Source organism: Girardinichthys multiradiatus, chromosome 1 (assembly GCF_021462225.1).
Source record: "Girardinichthys multiradiatus isolate DD_20200921_A chromosome 1, DD_fGirMul_XY1, whole genome shotgun sequence".
NCBI lineage: Eukaryota > Metazoa > Chordata > Actinopteri > Cyprinodontiformes > Goodeidae > Girardinichthys > Girardinichthys multiradiatus.
In genome coordinates, this window is record NC_061794.1 from 30,179,334 (window position 1) to 30,198,762 (window position 19,429).

General features: G+C 39.9%; 2 protein-coding genes across 6 annotated transcripts in view; both read left to right on the plus strand.

Annotated features, from left to right (window-relative positions):
* The window catches only part of samd10b (sterile alpha motif domain containing 10b), a 97,203-nt gene extending 92,764 nt beyond the window's left edge, over positions 1 to 4,439 (plus strand). For all 3 annotated transcript variants that reach the window (XM_047383463.1, XM_047383223.1, XM_047383383.1), the window contains one exon: positions 1,831 to 4,439. In XM_047383463.1, coding sequence (XP_047239419.1) covers positions 1,831 to 1,853 — 23 coding nt within the window. In that variant the 3' untranslated portion in view covers positions 1,854 to 4,439. The remainder of the gene's footprint in view (positions 1 to 1,830) is intronic.
* Positions 4,440 to 10,472: 6,033 nt separating this feature from the next.
* Positions 10,473 to 19,429, plus strand: part of znf512b (zinc finger protein 512B) — a 52,624-nt gene continuing 43,667 nt past the window's right edge. For 2 of the 3 annotated variants that reach the window (XM_047368587.1, XM_047368596.1), the window contains exons 1-2: positions 10,474 to 11,547; positions 14,597 to 14,731. In XM_047368587.1, coding sequence (XP_047224543.1) covers positions 14,599 to 14,731 — 133 coding nt within the window. In that variant the 5' untranslated portion in view covers positions 10,474 to 11,547; positions 14,597 to 14,598. Of the gene's footprint in view, positions 11,548 to 14,596; positions 14,732 to 19,429 lie in introns of all 3 variants that reach the window. The other variant, XM_047368577.1, reaches the window with a different exon arrangement.

Below are 19,429 nucleotides of genomic sequence, written 5' to 3' on the forward strand. Positions count from 1 at the left end.
AATAATAATAGAAACGGTTAACTTACAGACCACGACTGGACATGGAACACAGGCAGGTTTACAGACATGGAGCAAGCAGTAAACAATAGGATCCCGTGGCAAGAAATGTGAGTATGAGAGTATAAATACAGAGGCAGGGTGGAGAAATGACCAATGAACTAGAAGATCTAATGAGGTGAAATGTGGAGCAGCTGGTAGCAGGGAAAATGCTGAGCAACTGAAGGAGGGAGGCCAATTAACACAAATGAGTGCAGAGAAGTCCAGGAAAGTAACAAATATCTGAACATAAGAATGAGCCATGAACCTAAATAATCAGTGAATTGACCTAAACAAAAAGAGGAAACAGATCTATAAGGAAACCTAACACAAGAGAATCATGACAGAACTGTATATGTGATCTGACTTAACATCAGAAACAACAGATTAAATCAAAGGTGCGCATAGTGACAACCATACTTGTGATAATTAAAACGTTCATGTTTTTAAGATCCACAAGGAGTTAAATAATGGATTGCTCCATTACTAAATACACTTTAATCTTATAGGATTCTCAAAACATAGTGAGATAGTGCGAAACATTTGAAAGACTCTTGACCTTGCATCAAAGCTGAAATCAGATGAGTCTGTACACCCAACTAACGATCCAGGAAGCTCATGTTCATTGTTTTTTCTTTAACGGAACCCTGTCATGGATTTCAAGAACCTTTGCCTTCCTTTTTTATGCATGAATATTGTATGGCCCAGAGCCACACACTTAGAGGGTGGGGAGTACTGTGCACTGATTTTTATCTAGAAACTTTTGGGACTGAGAAATCAGATCAAAGCCCAGCTGAGAAATCTGCCTTCCTTCTTCTGCTGAGGAACTAGCTGTTTATCTTTATAATAGACTGCCAATTGCTCTTCTCTGCTCAACATATCAACTTTTGATCAAAGTAAATCTGTGTCTTTGTGTAAAGCCATCTGCCATGTACAAGAATCTTAGCTAATTAGGAAAAATTAAAGCGACTGCAAAGATTGTCATTAAAACATCTCATCTTCTCCCACCACAAAAAGACATGTTGCTGGGATTGATTTGCTGAGGATGTTTTTGCTCCGTTGCAAAAACGAATAGGTAAAAAAATTCAGTCTCTACATGTGCAAAGCTGATGGAGACATACCTCAAAGACTTGAAGCTTTAATTGCGGTGAAAAGGGGCTCTAGAAAGTATTAACTCGGATAGGCTGAGTACAAAGGCACATCACACTTTTTGCATGATTGTAAAAGATTTTGAAAACCATGTGTCAGTTCAATCCTTCAATGCATATTTGTGTTGCTATCTTGTTTGTAATAAAATACACTAATAGTAAAATACACAAGGTTGTGGTTCTAACATGACAAAATGTAAAAACATTCAAAGAGTGTGAATACTTTTGCAACAAACTAGTATAATATAATGCCAATGTGCTTTATGACTAGACATTTTGGGAAAAATCTAAGTGGAAATATAATTAACTTTTTAGCACTTTGTTTTTGTGTCTCTGTTTAATATATTTTGCTATTGATCTTTTGGTATTTTAATCTAATGTATGATTAGTATGTATTTGGCTGCCCTGTTATTGTGTGCGGCATATCACATAAAGGGCAACCAGCAATTACTTAAATTGAAAAGATAACACAGAGCTTCTACTAAATTGATCTTTATAAAGGTTCCTGGTGACCTAAACAGACCTACCAGTTGATAAAAGGCCTGATGATGGGAACGGTCAATTGCTGCACTTAAAGACAACATCTTTGTTAACATGTGAGGCCTGATGATGCACTCATTTTCTCCCCCTTATCCTCTCTCCACAGCCTCCTTTGGAAATTTCTCTTAGCTCATCCCAGGATGTGTTTGGCAGTCCTTCCCCTCGTCTCCTGTCACAATGCATCTCCAGGAGCAGCGGAAGAGCTGCTATCTCCAGATATGTGAGAATCAACGAGTGAAAGTGGGGGGAGGACAAGCCTATAGACTGTATGCCAACTGGTCTGGAGGATTCTCATTCGATGCAGCCAATCTGCTTTACAGGCGCCGTGACAGAGACAAAGAGCCGTTCAAAGCAGGGAGACCCTCTGCAAAAAAGATTCAATATTCTAGTGATGATCCAGACCTGGAACTGGGGTGATCATTGCAAATGTCCCTTTTGATTCGTATCTCATTTGGATTAACCCGACTGGACAGCACTGACAGGAATATGGGTTTTCGACTTAAGCTTTTAAAAAATTGGATTCATAGAGATCCGCTTTAATTTAGTTAAATGAATAGTTCTGTGGAGCATTTATGAGCAGTTAGAAGCTTGTCTGTAGCAGATAGCTCTCTGAACACCTTTAGTTTGGAGATCCAGAGGATAGTTTTACTTGCAGAATCAGTCGAACAGCTGGTCAGGACGTGCTAAGTTGAAAGGCAAATTTTTGCAATCTTAAAACAATTTGATCTAAGTAATCCTTGTGATTCATTCAAACACTGTTATAGAAACATAAGACATTAACATATGTCTTTGTGTCTGTGTGTGTGAGCAACGTAGGCCTCACCAATATGTAAATACCCATATCCATAATATTTTTGGTTCAGTTAAACCAAAGCATTTCTATTAGAGATAAATAGTGTTCACTACAGCATCATATAGACTATAAAGTGGTGGTGTTTACACTGTTAACACTGTGAAAAAAAGAAACAATTACCTGAAAAGAAGGAATTAAGGGAATTCTCAAAACAGTTATAAATACTTGTTGTTTCTGAGAAATAATTTATCCAAACATGGACGACACCAGTCTACCTATGCCATATTTCTAAAAAACAGGCATGGTTACTGTTGTTATTGTTTTTCTTCCTCTGCTTGTGATCTGACTCGCTGTTGTTTTAATCTGCTGTGTGTTTTATGTCACCCTTTGAATGGGAGTTTTATTGTTTCCGACAGTGCACAATCAGCACGGTTACAAAAACCTGGGCTCCATGGAAAACCCAGTAGGTAAGTACAGATGACAATTTAAGAGACGCAGGGTTCGTGGATAAGCAGATAGTAAAGCGGACTAGGAGCTATTCATTTGGCTGGCTTTTATTTTCGTACTGTAGAGGTATATGGTTATTTTTCACTAAGAACTTGGTCAAGTAAAAGTAATCCTCCATATAAAACTTGGTTAACTAACCACTTTCTGTTAAACAACCTGGAAGAGTAGTTGTCTGATGCAAAAAAAAAAAAAAAACAATAGAGCAGTGTAACATAATGATCATTTTAAAAGAGCTCATGTAAACTAGATTTATTTTTATTCTGTTTTGCAATATGAGTTTTCGAACAAGTATGCCAACTGCCCAAAGGGGTACTGTATCTGCTGCAGGTGAGATATTGACTGCTCATAACCTCTCCACAGAATACCATAAACAGATATCTGAACTATCCCTTTAAGCTTATCACACCAATGATTATTTTACATGTTTTTAAATCAGGAAATTCCAGCATAATTTCTTGACTCATGGTGTGAATACATATGTACAAGCAACGCTACTAACGTAAGATGACAGAACCTTTCAATTTACAACACTTTGAGATGAATGTCATTTCTAGCATAATCCTTTTTGTATTGTGACCTTTCTGCAGTATATTATTTAAAAATTGACCTTTATCTATAATTGAGTTTAGTAGAATAATATACACTATAATTTGTGTATTTGTGATTTTTTAATGAATTTCATACAAGGGTCTTATAGGGTTAACACAATCCTTCCTTACTGCTTAGGCCTGATAAAGTAATCATTTGGATGGTTATAGGTAAATGATAAAGGACTGTCTGGTAGCTAAATTAAGAAATAATTTCCACAGATTTGGGAGGGTCTGTCTAGGGAAAGGAAGTAATTTGTGTGTGCAGCTTAACAATGTTCATCATCTGTCACTTGCAGACACTGAGAAAGAAAATACAGCCTTCTGTTGTATTCTGTTGTATTCTGTCCTGCTTCTTTCCCTGAGATGACACTGACATTTCTAAAGCTAAGAAAGCAAGACTGCCAACAACGCACCAGATGCAAGATTCCCAAAGTGACTCAAGCCAGATCTGCAGATGTAACTCCAGGCAGTAACTCTCAGCTTTGTAGAATGACGGTTTTCATGTCACATAAATGAATAAAATAAACAAACATCCAGTGAGGAAAACATGCTCATCCAACATTCTTCCATGCATCCTTTAACAGGGAGCCGCAGGGAAAAGTAAGTGACTGACTGTTAAAAGACAGAATACACTGTTTTATTTTTAGATGACCTAATGCACTGTAAATATCCACACATTCGGTGTATGTTCACTGACTATTGATGAACTGTTTGAAATGCAGAAAAATGATAACTTGTTAATCTGCATTACAGATTCAAACATAAATGTATGTATAGAACATAATGACAACTGTCTTTTTTGAATAAACTTAAGGATAAACATTGTTTACCCTGATCTTCTCTGTACTAATAGTACTAATAATAATGTCTGTATGACTGAGTTTATAGTTTAACAAAGACCAAGGGATGTTAAAACAAACACATGTAATAAAGATGTCACCTTCTTAGCACAGAAACCCTCCTCTACTTAATGTTTTTCAAACATGTGACCAACCATTTCTTATGGAGTCATTTCATCTCCTTGTTTTCTGTTGCTGTATATTTAAAGTCTGTATTGCTCTACATAAAGGAAATAATGTACTTTAACTGCTCAAAAAGCAAAACTAGTTCATAAACCTAAAAAGATATTAAGCAGTTTGCCATAATCCCAATTTAGATACGTAATCACAGTTCCTTCTTTAATTTTGCAACACACAAGATGAAATTAGCGAGGAGCAGAATAATTTCCTGGTAAATCACTTACATTAAAATAAGTCTTTGTTTTCTGTTATGAGTATATGAGTGCTAATTTCCATATTCAATAGATGGTTTAGTAATAAGAACATCTTAATTTGTTTTTGTTATTTTTCTCTCAAGTGTTCCCATAATATAAATTAGTGTGTTCAATAAATTAATAAAATATAGAAGTAGAGATCAAAGTACTGTAATCTTTTTGATATTTATACAAAAGCACAGCTAAAGAACTCTTTCCAATGATTCACGGTGTCTTCATTACATATAAAAAGATTTAAAGTTTGTTTTGTAGCGCTGAAGTGACATCAGATCCATGCATCCTTTAACCTCACCTAATCCTGTTCAGGACCACAGAGACCTGTCTTTATCCAGTGGCAGGTTCCTCCTGGACAGGCTGACATTCCATAATATAGCAAACACAGACAATCATGAAAGTGCACACACACAATTATGCCTAAATGCTAACTAATGTACCATACAATGTAGGTGAAATGTTTACATGCACTCCAAACAGGAATTAATTTTAGATAAATGGGCTTTTAATGATGCATTTGAACTCCTTTTTTTGGGGTGGATAACAACTTCAATGGATTTCCGAAACAGGAATGGAGTGCACACTTTCAATTTCTTTAGATGTTCTCTAATCTATACATGGTCAAAATTATATGTACAGTCCCAGTTATATACATACACTCTAACTAATATGTGATTTAATACCCATTCCCACCACTTCATAGCTGCCCTGCTTTACCAATTATGTCTGTTATTTCCTTAAACACTCAAATGTATCCAAGTTTAAACTTTCTAGCCATTGAATTGAGCTGAAGATAAAGAATTTGGACGTAGAGCCCTGTTATATTCATTCCACCCACCTTGTCCAATGCACCAGGAGCAGTGACAGCGTTAACAGAACCTCTGCATGAGGATACCATCACAATGCTTGATGGAACAGTACACTGGTACAGTGTCCTTTGGTTTGAAAGCCTGCCTTTGATTTCTCCGAAATAATTTTTTTACGTGTCCTGTCCGGCAGAGTAGCACTCAGGATTGTTGCCTGAGTACCAAGAAGAGGCCCAACAGATTTACTTTTACAAGTGGAGCATTGAGGCCCTTTCAGACAGGACGTGTCGCATGCACCACTGGAACATATTGTTTTCCATGGCTTTCGCTGCGCAAGGGCGGTTTTTTGCTGCACTGAGCAAAGCCCAAGTGGAGTGCAGGAGCTCCCGCGCACGCCATGGTCAAAGTTCAAGATCGTTTAACTTTGACCGGAGCGTGCAATGACGAATACACGCACAGCCAATTGAAAAGAGGTCATCAGTGGGAAAGAGTAGAAGATATTGTGCGTTTCTGAATTCCCTGAACTTTTTGACACAAGTTTGGGTGTGTACAATGGCTCCCAAAGCATTGGAGCCCCCAGGAGCACTAAGCCCTCCCCCCGGAAAAGAGCACAGGAGAGCCCCAGAGGAAACAACCAGCCAAGACAATGCCTTGCCATCTGTCAGCTGACCGGGCGTTTGAGGCTAGTGTCCTGGGGGAGGACGACAGTCTCCCAGCCCATCATTTTCATACTCCCGGTTTTCACCAATGAGTGGAAGTTAAACACAGATATAATTCAGTCACAATATATCTGACATTAATATTTGGTTTATTTGTTATTATGCTCTACAAATAAATGTATTTAATTCAAAATTCAATTCAAAAATACTTTCTTGATCCCAAAGAGAAATTAATTGTTGTTGTGGCTCACATTATACAGGTATCCTCAAAGAGCCGTTGTAGATACTGATGGCTGTGGGCAGAAAGGATTCCCTGTAGCGGTCTGTCTTACAGCAGATCTGAAGATGCCTCTGACTGAAGACACTTTGAAATACCTAACCTTCCTCAAGAAGTACAGTCTGCTTTGTCCCTTCCCATATTATTGAGCGAGAATAAAATTAAAAGATAAAAAACAAGAACATTTTGAAGAAAACAACCATCAGAAATATATAAAAGGGGTAAATGAAAACCATGTGCAGTTTTATACAGTGGAGACAGCGGGGTTACCCTTTCGACTCCATTTTTACAGCTTCCCAGATCCGTGCTTCAAGCTGTCACGGTTGCTATGCGACAGAGGTTACGCTGAGGTAAGGGGGAACAGCTGGTGAAGTCTAGACTGTCCAAATTCACAGCTGATCACTTCCGGCCACCAATCCTTCGAAGGATGTAGTCCTTGAATTTGGACAAAGCACTCAGAAACTCCACCAATAGATGGCATTTAAGGTTTGTGCAAAAAATAAAAAATAAGAGTGGAAATGTTTAAAATGTTCAGTAGCCTATTCTTTCAAAAACATCTCCACGTCTCTTCAGGAGAAGTTCATGTACAGTTGCTTTCAGGTTTCTGGAGTTAATGTGTTTTAAACAAAATGATATGTAATCCAGTGCTAATTAGTTTCTAAGATTTGTGCAACGCATGAGCTAAAGTTTATGCAAACCTGAGAATAATTACTCAGCATTTTCTGGTGAATGATGCACACTTACAGGTCGCTGTTGAAGTCATTATTCTTTATTTTGTATTAATTAATAACATGGTTATTTCATTTAAATGGCTACATAAATGCTTATTTACATATTTCTATTAAATTTTAATACTGTTTACCCCCCACAGTATACAAACTCAAACAGTTTGTATATTGTGTGAGTATACAAACACTCACACCTACACACCCAATGTAAAGACACACATGAATGGGTGCCGTACACTCACTTGCACACCCCATACACACTCTATACTTGCAGGTCCAGGTAACGATACCCCAGAGGTGCTGTGAACCCTAGTCTTGTTACTGTGGCCAAATAGCTCAGTCTTTGTCTCTAACAATAAAACATTTTTCTAGAGGACTTTCAGCTTATCCATTAGAAAGATGATGACTTTAGAACATTGTCTTCTTGGATTCACTGAATTGCTGGTTCTTGGGTTTTTCTTGAACAGCCCAACCAATTTCAGTAACTTGGACACTGTTGGGTGTTTCAGCAGGATAATGATTCAAGCCACTCAAAAACTGGCTTTTGTAATAGTTAAAGCAGGCTAACATTAAGTTTGTGGAATGGCTCCAACCTCAAACATAAAAAAAAAAGAATTTGAACTATGCTTAAAGGCTTTTGGGTGGCAATAAAAAGGTCTAAGTGATGAGTGTAAACCTTTCACTGGCACTGTAAATTTTTTAGGACTATGGGGGCAAGTGTTGTGGGGAAGAGGATTAACTGAACAAAATGCAAACTTCATATAAAAAAGCCAAAGTTTTCACACAGTATTAACTACCAATCCAAAACCTCGTAAATTCTATTGGGTTCCCAAATAAGAAATATTTAATGAATATGTAAACTTGCTCCTGCTTTACACATTTCAGTTTTTTCTTTTTCTTTATGAAGAGTTTCTGTGAAATAATCCCACTAAATTCCATGCCAGTCTGATACAAGTTCGCTGTAGTTATTGAGTGTTTATTTAAAATATGCTTTAATCTTCCATCTGCTCCACGAGACATTATTCAGGGTCCATGAGTCACAACTTTGACTCTGTGAATACAAAGTGTTGCCTAAGCAGATGTTGATTTTGCCCCTTGCTGATACATCATCACACACATCCAGAGCACACACACACACACACACACACACACTCAAATATAACCAATTACTGCAAGACATCAAGCATCTCACCTGTTAGTTCCAGGGCACATGTATGATAAACAGATTCAGTGAACAGTGACCTTCTCAACCTTGGTAGGGGAATAAATCTGCACAGCAGATGGTTGGATACTTCAGTTAATTGGTGTCTGTTTAGTATTACATTTGTCTTTTTTATTTTCCTCTGTTTGCCATTTGGAAATTGTGCTTCCACTGTAAAAGCTTTTGTGACGGTTGTCTTAAATATGCCGGACCTGAGACTCTTTGCTTCTTCCAGTTCATCAGTATCTCCGTGTGACTTTGATCAGCTGGCTTTCAATTCTCTGACAGCACAGAAACTGAATGAGAAACACTCTTACGTCTCCCACCTTTCCTTTAACAGCCGCTTGACTAAAGGCACATGGTAATATAAATAACTCAAAACTGTATTATTCTTCAGCAGCCAAACCGTGAAGTAACGTGTTAATGCAGAGTATTATTTAGAAATATTAGTGTTCTTTGTGGCTTTTGGTCAGAAAGGTTAAAAGGGAAAGAAAATAACAAGAATTTAAAGCTTTTTGAGTGAGCAGGCATCTTAAATCAGTATCATGCTTGAAAGAATTTTATCACGACTCAATCAGGTGAAGCATTTGTCAGCACCCATAACAAAGAAAGCAGGATGTAGATGTATATCAGCTGGAATGCCAGCTGTAACTCAGGACCACCATGGACTTGATGGTTCTAATATCAGGCACTTATGAACCAATCTGAGATATCATAAGCTTTTTTTGTACTGACATATAATGCAGCTATAAATATGAACCACACATTTTGAAGTTACAATGATGCCTCAGAGGTGTGTTTTGCTTTTTTCTCCGAGAAATAACGGAACTGCACTGCCCCCTACTGGGAGAATTATGCACATTAAACTTGATTAAACGTAATGTGACAAATCAAAATATATCGATAAATAACATCATTGTTATTTCTATTTCTATTATTTTAAATATTATTGTTAATATTATTTTTTATTATTATTAGTAGTAAATTGCTAAAAAAAAAAAAAAAAAAATTAAATAGCACATCATTGTTATTATTATCATCATTTATAACCACAGTTGTAATAGCAGCAGCAGAAGTTGTGGCACTAGTAAATTACTAAAAACATTACATTACAATAAAATAAATAAATCCTTACTTTGTATTAATCATAATAATAATAAAAAGAACAAAAATAAAGCAAAGATAACTTTTATTTTTGTAGATGTTACTCCAGGGTATAAAACTCTTATTAATGTCTATCAGCTTTTATTTATTGTCAATATATTTTATTTTCCCATTTGCCCTTTTTACTCAGCTAATCTCACGATAATTTAAACACAAGATATTTGACACTCAATATTTGCAGTTTTACTCGCAAAGCACAATTTACCTCCCTTTGCAATACAGTAATACTAAAAATAAGGTTCTGCTGCCCTCCACAGGCGACACCTAAAATTGCTTCTCTCCATAAATTACATCATGGTTTCAGATCATTTCCACTAACGGGAGAATATCAGTCTATGATGACTGGCACCAGTCAAAGAGTATGAGAGTCCCGCTGTTGTTGTACTAAAACAGAGAGAGGTGGCAATGAAACCATGAATGATTCATGAAGTCAGCTGTCTTTATAAGAAAAATGTAGGCTCACACCATATGTGAAACATTTATTATTAGCCGCTTTATTTGGGTGAAAAGCCATGCGCACGTACCCTGCAGCTGACAGGGCATCTAATGCAGATTAAATTTTGCATGAGGCCCATTAGTATTATTTGAAATAAATAGGATTAATATCGTATGTGTTAATGTTGACCTTGAATTATGTGGCGATATAATATAAATATTAACTAGAGTATTGTAGATGATGAAATAAGGAAATATTTTTGCCTTCAGCTCAGTAGGTTCAGTAAATTTTTGGCGTACTTGGTATTCCGTAGCTTTTTGGAGAGACTCCACAGACTGAACCCGAGCTGCGGGTCAGATTGGGCGAATATTAAACAGCAGCTCGATGCAAACACTAAACGACGGCTGATATGAGGAATTTAAGCCCTGACCCTTTTTTTCGTCAGGGACCAGCGCCGTTACGTCGAAAGAGCAGCGAGAGCCGGGATATATTGCAGCGACTTTATCAGCCAGAGCAACCCCACACTGTTGTTACTCACTTCGTAATAGATAATAAATAATAATACCGCGAGAGCTTGCAAGTTGCTTCAAGACTGTGGTTGCAACTGTCAAAGGTGGAGTGGATACGCGCATGACCCAACACACACTACTGTAATACTGTACACGGCCGCCGAGATCAAATCCGTATAAAAAAAAAAGCCGAAATAATCCTGAGGTAAGGAGCTGAGGACTGGACTAACATCTGGCGTTTCTTCTTTTCCTTCGCTTCGTTTTCTTTTACTCTAACCGACTGTCTCACAGCCGTCGAAATTACTGCACTAAACATATTTTTGTGCCTCCCTTTAGCTACAGCCGGCGCAGGGATTGTTTTTTTTTTTTTTTTTTTTCACTCCTCCTTCGTAATAAAGTCGCCATTTTGCTTCACTGCCTATATAAACCATTCTGTATTCTAATATTTTTCCTCCAGGAGCCGAGGACCTGGCCGTGTTTCCTGGTTGTTTTTTAATATTTCTGGAGGGCGTAAGGAGAAGACGGAGGTTGGAGAGGTGCCTCGTGGTGTACATATTAATGCAGAAAAGGAGGAGGGAGGAGAATGCGTTTGGAAAATGGGAATGAGGTGAAACTACACTGGATTTCTTTTCATGGACACTGGGGATTGTGATTTTTCCTCTTGTCGTCGTGCTCAGAGGAGACGAGGCTCACTTCAGCCCCCCCCCCCACCAGCCTCCTGTCTGAGCGGCTCTTGACGTACAAGCAGGTGTGATTGCCATGTAACACAACATTGGTGGAAAAAACGCCCACTTTGGTGCCTGTCTCTTGACCTCCTCCCGTCACGTGGGTGACCCGGTGGGGCCCCCCAGGGCTCCTGCTGCTGAGTGACTGCCCCGCAATTCAGGTAGGTGTGGTTGGACTAAAGGAGGAGAAAGCTGACCACTTTTATTGCTTTTAAGATGTTCAAATCCAACCAGGCTGTAGCTGACTAACACCGTGGCAGTGGGCCACGTGTAGTGGAAAATACTTGTTTGCAGGTTGGTTCAGTGTATAGATGTCACAGGCTTTTATTTTTGCAGGGCCTATCTAGAAATGATAGAATCACATTATTGTTGCTAATTCCAAATTGGGATGTTTTTATTCTATCATTACTCAACTCTAGGCATAGGCTGGTAAACAATTCTCACCATATGATAGTATAAATACCATGGTTTCACAGAAATATCTAATGTGTTTCATTTTAAAACAGAGAAGCAACGGTAATTTCTATTACTGTTAAAATAATATGTTTTTATAGTAATTTGTAAGGATTTTTTGCCATTTCATACTTGTGTAGTTTTGGTCATTTTGAAATGGAGCCATCTGTTATCAGACGCTTCCAAGTTATCCTCTTTTATCTGCTCATACTTTATAGTAGGGAAACATGATTTTATGACTCTAATAAGCAATAACTACCAGTGGGATGTCAGAATGATTTCGGTTTGATCAGGGTACACAATTTCTTATATTTTATAGGAATCAGCTGGTGTGAATATAGACCAGATATGGACCAGAATCAAAATAAATGGAAACAGGGATTAATGCAAAGTTTTCAGAAAATAATCACTATTTTATCACCATTTTCAAAATTCATGACAATATTTCACTACAAGTGAAATCAAACTGATACACAATGGTTTAAGGACTTGAGTACAAAATAGTTTGTTTACCGGAGGAAGGGATAAAATGGCAGCAGTTTATTTACTTAGGGCCTATCTGTAATGTATTATTTTTATTTTGTTACATAGACCAAAGCAAAGATGTAGAGTAAACACCCTCTAAATATTGCAGTAGTTTTTAAATTCTAATTGCGCAGAAGGTTACACCTTATTGCCGTTTTGGATTTTATGGCGTTACGCAAGTGTATATTGCTGGTTAATTAGTTGGGCTATCTGCACGGTTAGCCAGCTTGGAGTTACTGTGTTATCTACACTCCATACAGCCGGTCACTTTCTCTGTCATCTCATTAAAAGGACATTAAACTTTAGGAACAGTATGATGGAAAATTGTAGTAGTTTTGAAACCATAACTGTTTAAAGCCTTAGTATACCTTTATATCGGTGACCATTCCATGCCTAATCAACTGCATCTCAGGAATAAATGTTTAGTTTTCGCTTCATTACAGCCCCCTCCAAATAATGTCTATCCTCCTCACGATGGCAAGATAAACTTGGGTCCTTGCCCAGCCTTGTTTGTCAGAGTTTCAGTTGTTTTCAAGCTGTTTCTCTGGCTGTAGATATGGTATTGAAGTTAAGGTGGGTAGCTATATTCTTAGCAGTTTGTAAGTTGCTAATCTGTCTTACTTTAATTACACATTCTGTCCTGCTCTGTTCTCTTTCCCATTTTGAAGAGTAGGGTTCTGTGTCAAACCAGTTTTCCTAGAGAAACAGAAAGTGATGGATTACTTCAAATTTTCTAGATGCTCAGATTAATTTAAAAAGTAAGGTGCTTCATTCACATTTATTTTAGAGGACTTAGTGGCCGCACTAATTAGTGATTTAGTAAAAACAGATATTTGTTTACTTGGGTGTTTTTTACTTACTGAATAAAGGTTATACTCTCCAAAACTTTTATCATAAAACCATGCTACCGCAATAAAGGATAAATTTAAGACCTTGTACACATCTTTGCGGATTCTAATGAAGAGGGAGGGTGCTATACATTAGTTTGACAGCTTTATTAACCAGTTATGGTACAAATATATACTTAAAACTATTTTCAGGAATATGCTATTTTACTACAGAGAAAGCTACCTAGCAGTGTGGGCTAGAGGTGAAAATGTTTGGCACTTTGGTCAAACATCCAGTTAACTTGTTTAACTGAGAAATATGCCAAGCATACTGGAAAGTCAGTGGGAGAAAATTCACACAAACCTAAAACATCCTTAAAGTATCAAGTAAGCTACATTTTAATTCCACTACTTATATACTTTAGTTATGTACCATGTCACAATGAAAGTCTGTGTTTAACGATTCATCTCAGATTTAAATGTTTTTGCTGTTTTTGTGATCATAAAGTCTCACAATTAAAACTTTTCTTTCTACCCACATCTGTCAGATAGTTCTTGTCTCAGGTGATCTAGATATTAGTGTTCCTTCATGCATTCTAGTCATGTGCATTTCAACAATTTGTGTCCTGCAGAGCGCTTGCTACGCATGTCGGAATATCTTTAAACGAAATAAAATCGAATTATTTCTAGAATACATCAAACAGTAACACACAATATTGAATAACATAGTACTGACTGACAACCACCTGGTGTCTCAGTGTGTGGTAATTTCTAAAAGTAACATGAATGTGGAGTAAAAAGCATGTTGGATTTTAATCGCTGTCACAGCATAATGATTAACTGTAAGCCATGTTCAGTATATTTATAAAAATAATAGTAGATTTCATATATATATATATATAAAAATAGTAGGTTCAACATTTTAATATAGGGTTCATTTACTATGAAATGAGATTCAGGAGTAAATGATAATTCTTTGCTGCAACCAGGTGACAGAATACACAGGCCCTTCATTGGTTTTTCATCAGCCAGTCAGCAAACAGAGCAGCAGTTCCTGTCTGTCCTTTCTTTGACTCAGCTTTTGCCTAATGGGCAGAGTGTGAAGTTAGTGTGCGAATGAGAGTATTGATTTTGAAATGAAACATGGAAGGTCGCACCCTCATTACCACTGCAGATGATGCATGTGCTCCTCCTCCACTCATATACTCTTCAGTCCAACAGCACCAATAACCAGTGTAAAGACCATGTATTATAGAACAAGTAGAGAGCATCTTCAAAGACTGTTGATGTAATGGAGTGCTAATAATGTTCTTACAAACATTGGGAGCAGATTAATGAGCAGCAGAAAGCCTTTAGCTAGTCTTTAGTCTCCTGTATGATTGTGTCCCATTATCTACGATTGTAGGCATGGAGAGCTCCAGTGGCCCCAGGCTTGGGAAGATGTTCTCACCAGGCCTGCCAAGGGGCCAAACACCCAAGCATGGACGTCCCCAGGAGTTTGTTAGAGGCACGCCAGGCCCTGAAAACAACAACAAACGTAGTGAGTGAGATAACAGTGTTAATTTTGAAATATATTAAGCAAGAATTAAGCTTTTGTTGCGATAAACCAGGTTGGTAGTGGCTCGATGCCCAGATGAATTCATCTGGGGATGAGGAATGGAGAGTCTGCTCTATGTCTGACCTCTGCCATGACATACTGACACATATTTTACTTGTATTTGAATTTTTGCACATGCAGTGCCATGCAAAAGCATTCATCCTTGTTTGAGTGTTTATGTGGTGTTACAGCCCCAAACCTGTGTATTTCACTGGAGTTTATGTGATAGACCAACACTAAATAAAGAGGAAAAATTCTATGTTTATGAACGTCAAACTAAACCAAATCCAAACCATGATCACTATTTAAAAACCCTGGTCTGTTTGCTGTATGTGGGAGATGCAATAGCAGCCAAGGATGTCTGGAACAAGCAGGTTTAAGTAGGCTGGGAACATTGGACCCATGTGTTTCCAGCCAGAACCCAAAGCCTGGCAGCTCCCTTCTCACCTGAAGGACGTGATATAAGAGATACAAACAGAGGTTGTCTGATCCTTCTGGAAGATGAACCTCCGTCCCATTCTCAAGTCAGGTTTTCTTCCAGCAATGCCCTGTAACTCTCACCAGCTGGTGCTTATCATCATGCCATAAATGTAGATGCCATAATGGTTCCACTTACATTTGTCACCGTGGAGATGGTGTGTTTATGGTGTAGTGTTGGTTTTCTTTCACACAACATTTTGTATGTCAGCTGTAACGTTTAGTTTTGGTCTCCTCTGACCACATGTTTGCTGTGTTTCTCCTGCATGGCTTGTGGCAAACTGCCAGAAGGAGTTTTTGTTGCTTCTTCCAACAATTACTTTCTTCTTGTAACTCCACCTGCATTTATCACATAAAAACCACAGAGAAATTCATAGAATTTTGTGGTTGTTGTGTGACAAAATGTGAAACTGTTAATAGAGGTATGAATTTTACTGACTGTGTATCTTGGTTTTCTTGTTATTATCTGCTGAAGGTTTAGCATTCTAGATTAGCTGTTCAGACCTTCTGTGTTGTTTCCAAAAGATCTGATTCCCATGTCATATACAGTACAGACCAAAAGTTTGGACACACCTTCTCATTCAAAGAGTTGTCTTTATTTTCATGACTATGAATATTGTAGCTTCACACTGAAGGCATCAAAACTATGAATTAACACATGTGGAATTATATACTGAACAAAAAAGAGTGAAACAACTGAAAATATGTCTTATATTCTAGGTTCTTCAAAGTAGACACATTTTGCTTTGATTACTGCTCCGCACACTCTTGGCATTCTGTTGATGAGCTTCAAGAGGTAGTCACCTGAAATAGTTTTCCAACAGTCTTGAAGGATTTCCCAGAGATGCTTAGCACTTGTTGGCCCTTTTGCCTTCACTCTGCGGTCCAGCTCACCCCAAACCATCTCGACTGGGTTCAGGTCCGGTGACTGTGGAGGCCAGGTCATCTGGCGTAGCAGCCCATCACTCTCCTTCTTGGTCAAATAGCCCTTACACAGCCTGGTGGTGTCTTTGGGGTCATTGTCCTGTTGAAAAATAAATTATGGTCCAACTAAACGCAAACCAGATGGAATAGCATATGCTGCAAGATGCTGTGGTAGCCATGCTGGTTCAGTATGTCTTCAATTTTGAATAAATCCCCAACAGTGTCACCAGCAAAGCACCCCCACACCATCACACCTCCTCCTCCATGCTTCACGGTGGAAACCAGGCATGTAGAGTCCATCCGTTCACCTCTTCTGCGCCGCACAAAGATACGGTGGTTGGAACCAAAGATCTCAAACTTGGACTCATCAGACCAAAGCACAGATTTCCACTGGTCTAATGTCCATTCCTTGTGTTCTTTAGCCCAAACAAGTCTCTTCTGCTTGTTGCCTGTCCTCAGCAGTGGTTTCCTAGCAGCTATGTTACCATGAAGGCCTGATTCACACAGTCTCCTCTTAACAGTTGTTCTAGAGATGTGTCTGCTGCTAGAACTCTGTGTGGCATTGACCTGTTCTCTAATCTGAGCTGCTGTTAACCTGCGATTTCTGAGGCTGGTGACTCAGTGTGAAGCTACAATATTCTGTCATGGTATTTCATCCTTGGACTTGGTTTGTGTTTTTGTGTTAAATGTGCTTAGGTTTATGTTTTCCTTTATTGTTAATTAGTTCCACCTGTCCCTTATGCCTCCATGTCTCCTTGCCACACCTGTTCTTAGTTCTTGTGATTACCTGCCTTTGTTTTCTCCCTGTATTTTAGTTGGTCTGTGTTCTTTGTTCCCCGCTGGTTCCTCCGTCACTATCCCTGGTTCTGTTTTCTCTATATTTACCTACAAAGAACTCTCATGTAAGTTTTGTCTGGATTCTTGTAGTACCTGCAGTTACTCGCTACGTGTTTGTAAATACCTCTGGAAATAAATTCTGAAGACTCTTACAAACATGCAGCTCCCAAGCTCTTGTCTGCGCTTTGGTCCAATCCAAACACAGAACGTGACATTAGGATTCAGCCAGTACCACGACCAAGCGGACAAACAAAAAGAACTGAAAAAGTGGGTGCGACAGCAGAGGGAGGATTTAAAGAAAATGTACGGCGATGAGGTGGAGATTGTACCTTCACCCATGTTGCTCCAGGAAACGGAGGAAGCTGAAGGACGCCAACCGACGCTGGTATCTCCAGTCTCCATACCGGGTCGGATCCGCTCCAGTTTGCCTCCAACAGTCTCAACCACCCCCGCCTCTTCACGCCGTTGTCGTCATCGCCACAAGCCCTCCTCGTCACCCACAGTAACAGCAGCTGCCCCAGAGCCATCCTCGTCTGCATCGGCCCCTGCTGCGGCCGAATTCCCCGCTGGTTTCGGCTCCCGCCCTGGACGACGTCGTCGCCGTGGAACAGTCGCCATAGGGGAGGTTCGGATAGGCGCCTCCAACCCTTTTGCGGAGGGTCCATCCGCCATGGTCTCCTCGCGGCTATCTTCCCCGGAGTTGGTGGGGGGTCGTCCAGCGCCCTCTGCAGTTCTCCAGCCGCCAGTGCAGCCTCCAGCCCTGAATTGAGTTCAAGCCAGGCTGGAGAGAATGAAAGGATTTCATGAAGGGACGTTGCTGCGATTTTGTGCTTCATCTCATGGATCATCCTGAAGATTTGGAGTTGGTGCACTCATTACTATAAACGGAGTTTCTTTCTGAGGGATGGTTAGACGCTCCAGCTCCTGTCTCCGCTGGAGGTCCCTTCGACCCTCTTGTCGTGGCCATTAAGGCAGCCAAGCTACAAGAGCCACAGCATGCAGCCACGCCGCTGGACTCACAGCACGCTGCCAAGCCGCTGGACTCACAGCACGCTGCCAAGCCTCTGGACTCACAGCCTGCTGCCAAGCCTCTGGACTCACAGCCTGCTGCCAAGCCTCTGGACTCACAGCCTGCTGCCAAGCCTCTGGACTCACAGCCTGCTGCCAAGCCTCTGGACTCACAGCCTGCTGCCAAGCCTCTGGACTCACAGCACGCTGCCAAGCCTCTGGACTCACAGCACGCTGCCAAGCCTCTGGACTCACAGCACGCTGCCAAGCCTCTGGACTCACAGCACGCTGCCAAGCCTCTGGACTCACAGCACGCTGCCAAGCTACAGGACCCAGAGTCCAGAGAGGGGTTCAATGGAGAGCCGCCTCTCATCCTAGTTCCTGAGTTTCCTGAGGGGTCCGATGACGGACCGCCTCTCATCCTAGTTCCTGAGTTTCCTGAGGGGTCTGAGGACGGACCGCCTCTCATCCTAGTTCCTGAGTTTCCTGAGGGGTCAGAGGACGACCTCCTGGTCGCCCGCCTTAACTCTGTGCCTGTTGGGGACGACCTCCTGGTCACCCGCCTGAACTCTGTTTTTTGTTTCTGGCCGTCCTTCCGAGGCCCCCCTCCACCCACCCTGGTTGGAGTATTTTTGTTTTGGACTTAGTGTTTTCTAGTGGTCGTCTGGGATCCGACCTTAAGGGGGGGGGTTATGTCATGGTATGTCATCCTTGGACTTGGTTTGTGTTTTTGTGTTAACTGTGCTTAGGTTTATGTTTTCCTTTATTGTTAATTAGTTCCACCTGTCCCTTATGACTCCATGTCTCCTTGCCACACCTGTTTTTAGTTCTTGTGATTACCTGCCTTTGTTTTCTCCCTGTATATTAGTTGGTCTGTGTTCTTTGTTCCCCGCTGGTTCCTCCGTCACTATCCCTGGTTCTGTTTTCTCTGTTTTGTCTGGATTCTTGTAGTACCTGCAGTTACTCGCTACGTGTTTGTAAATACCTCTGGAAATAAATTCTGAAGACTCTTACAAACATGCAGCTCCCAAGCTCTTGTTTGCGCTTTGGTCCAATCCAAACACAGAACGTGACATATTCATAGTCATGAGAATAAAGAAAACTCTTTGAATGGGAGGGTGTGTCCAAACCTTTGGTGTGTACTGTACTTCTAATAGGCCCATACAGCTTTTGTTGAAGGACTTATATTTTATTAAGAATCATTGGTTCCAGGCTGTATGTAACTCTACTCCTCTCACCAGAGAGGGGCCTGGAAACTACAACACTTTTTCCTGGGACTGCATTACACTGAGAAAGCCAAACAAACAAGTATTGCCAAGCACTGACATGATTGAAACCCCAAGCCATCTGGATGGAGATGGAATATTTTGGAAGGAGAAAGTGATAGCATCAAGC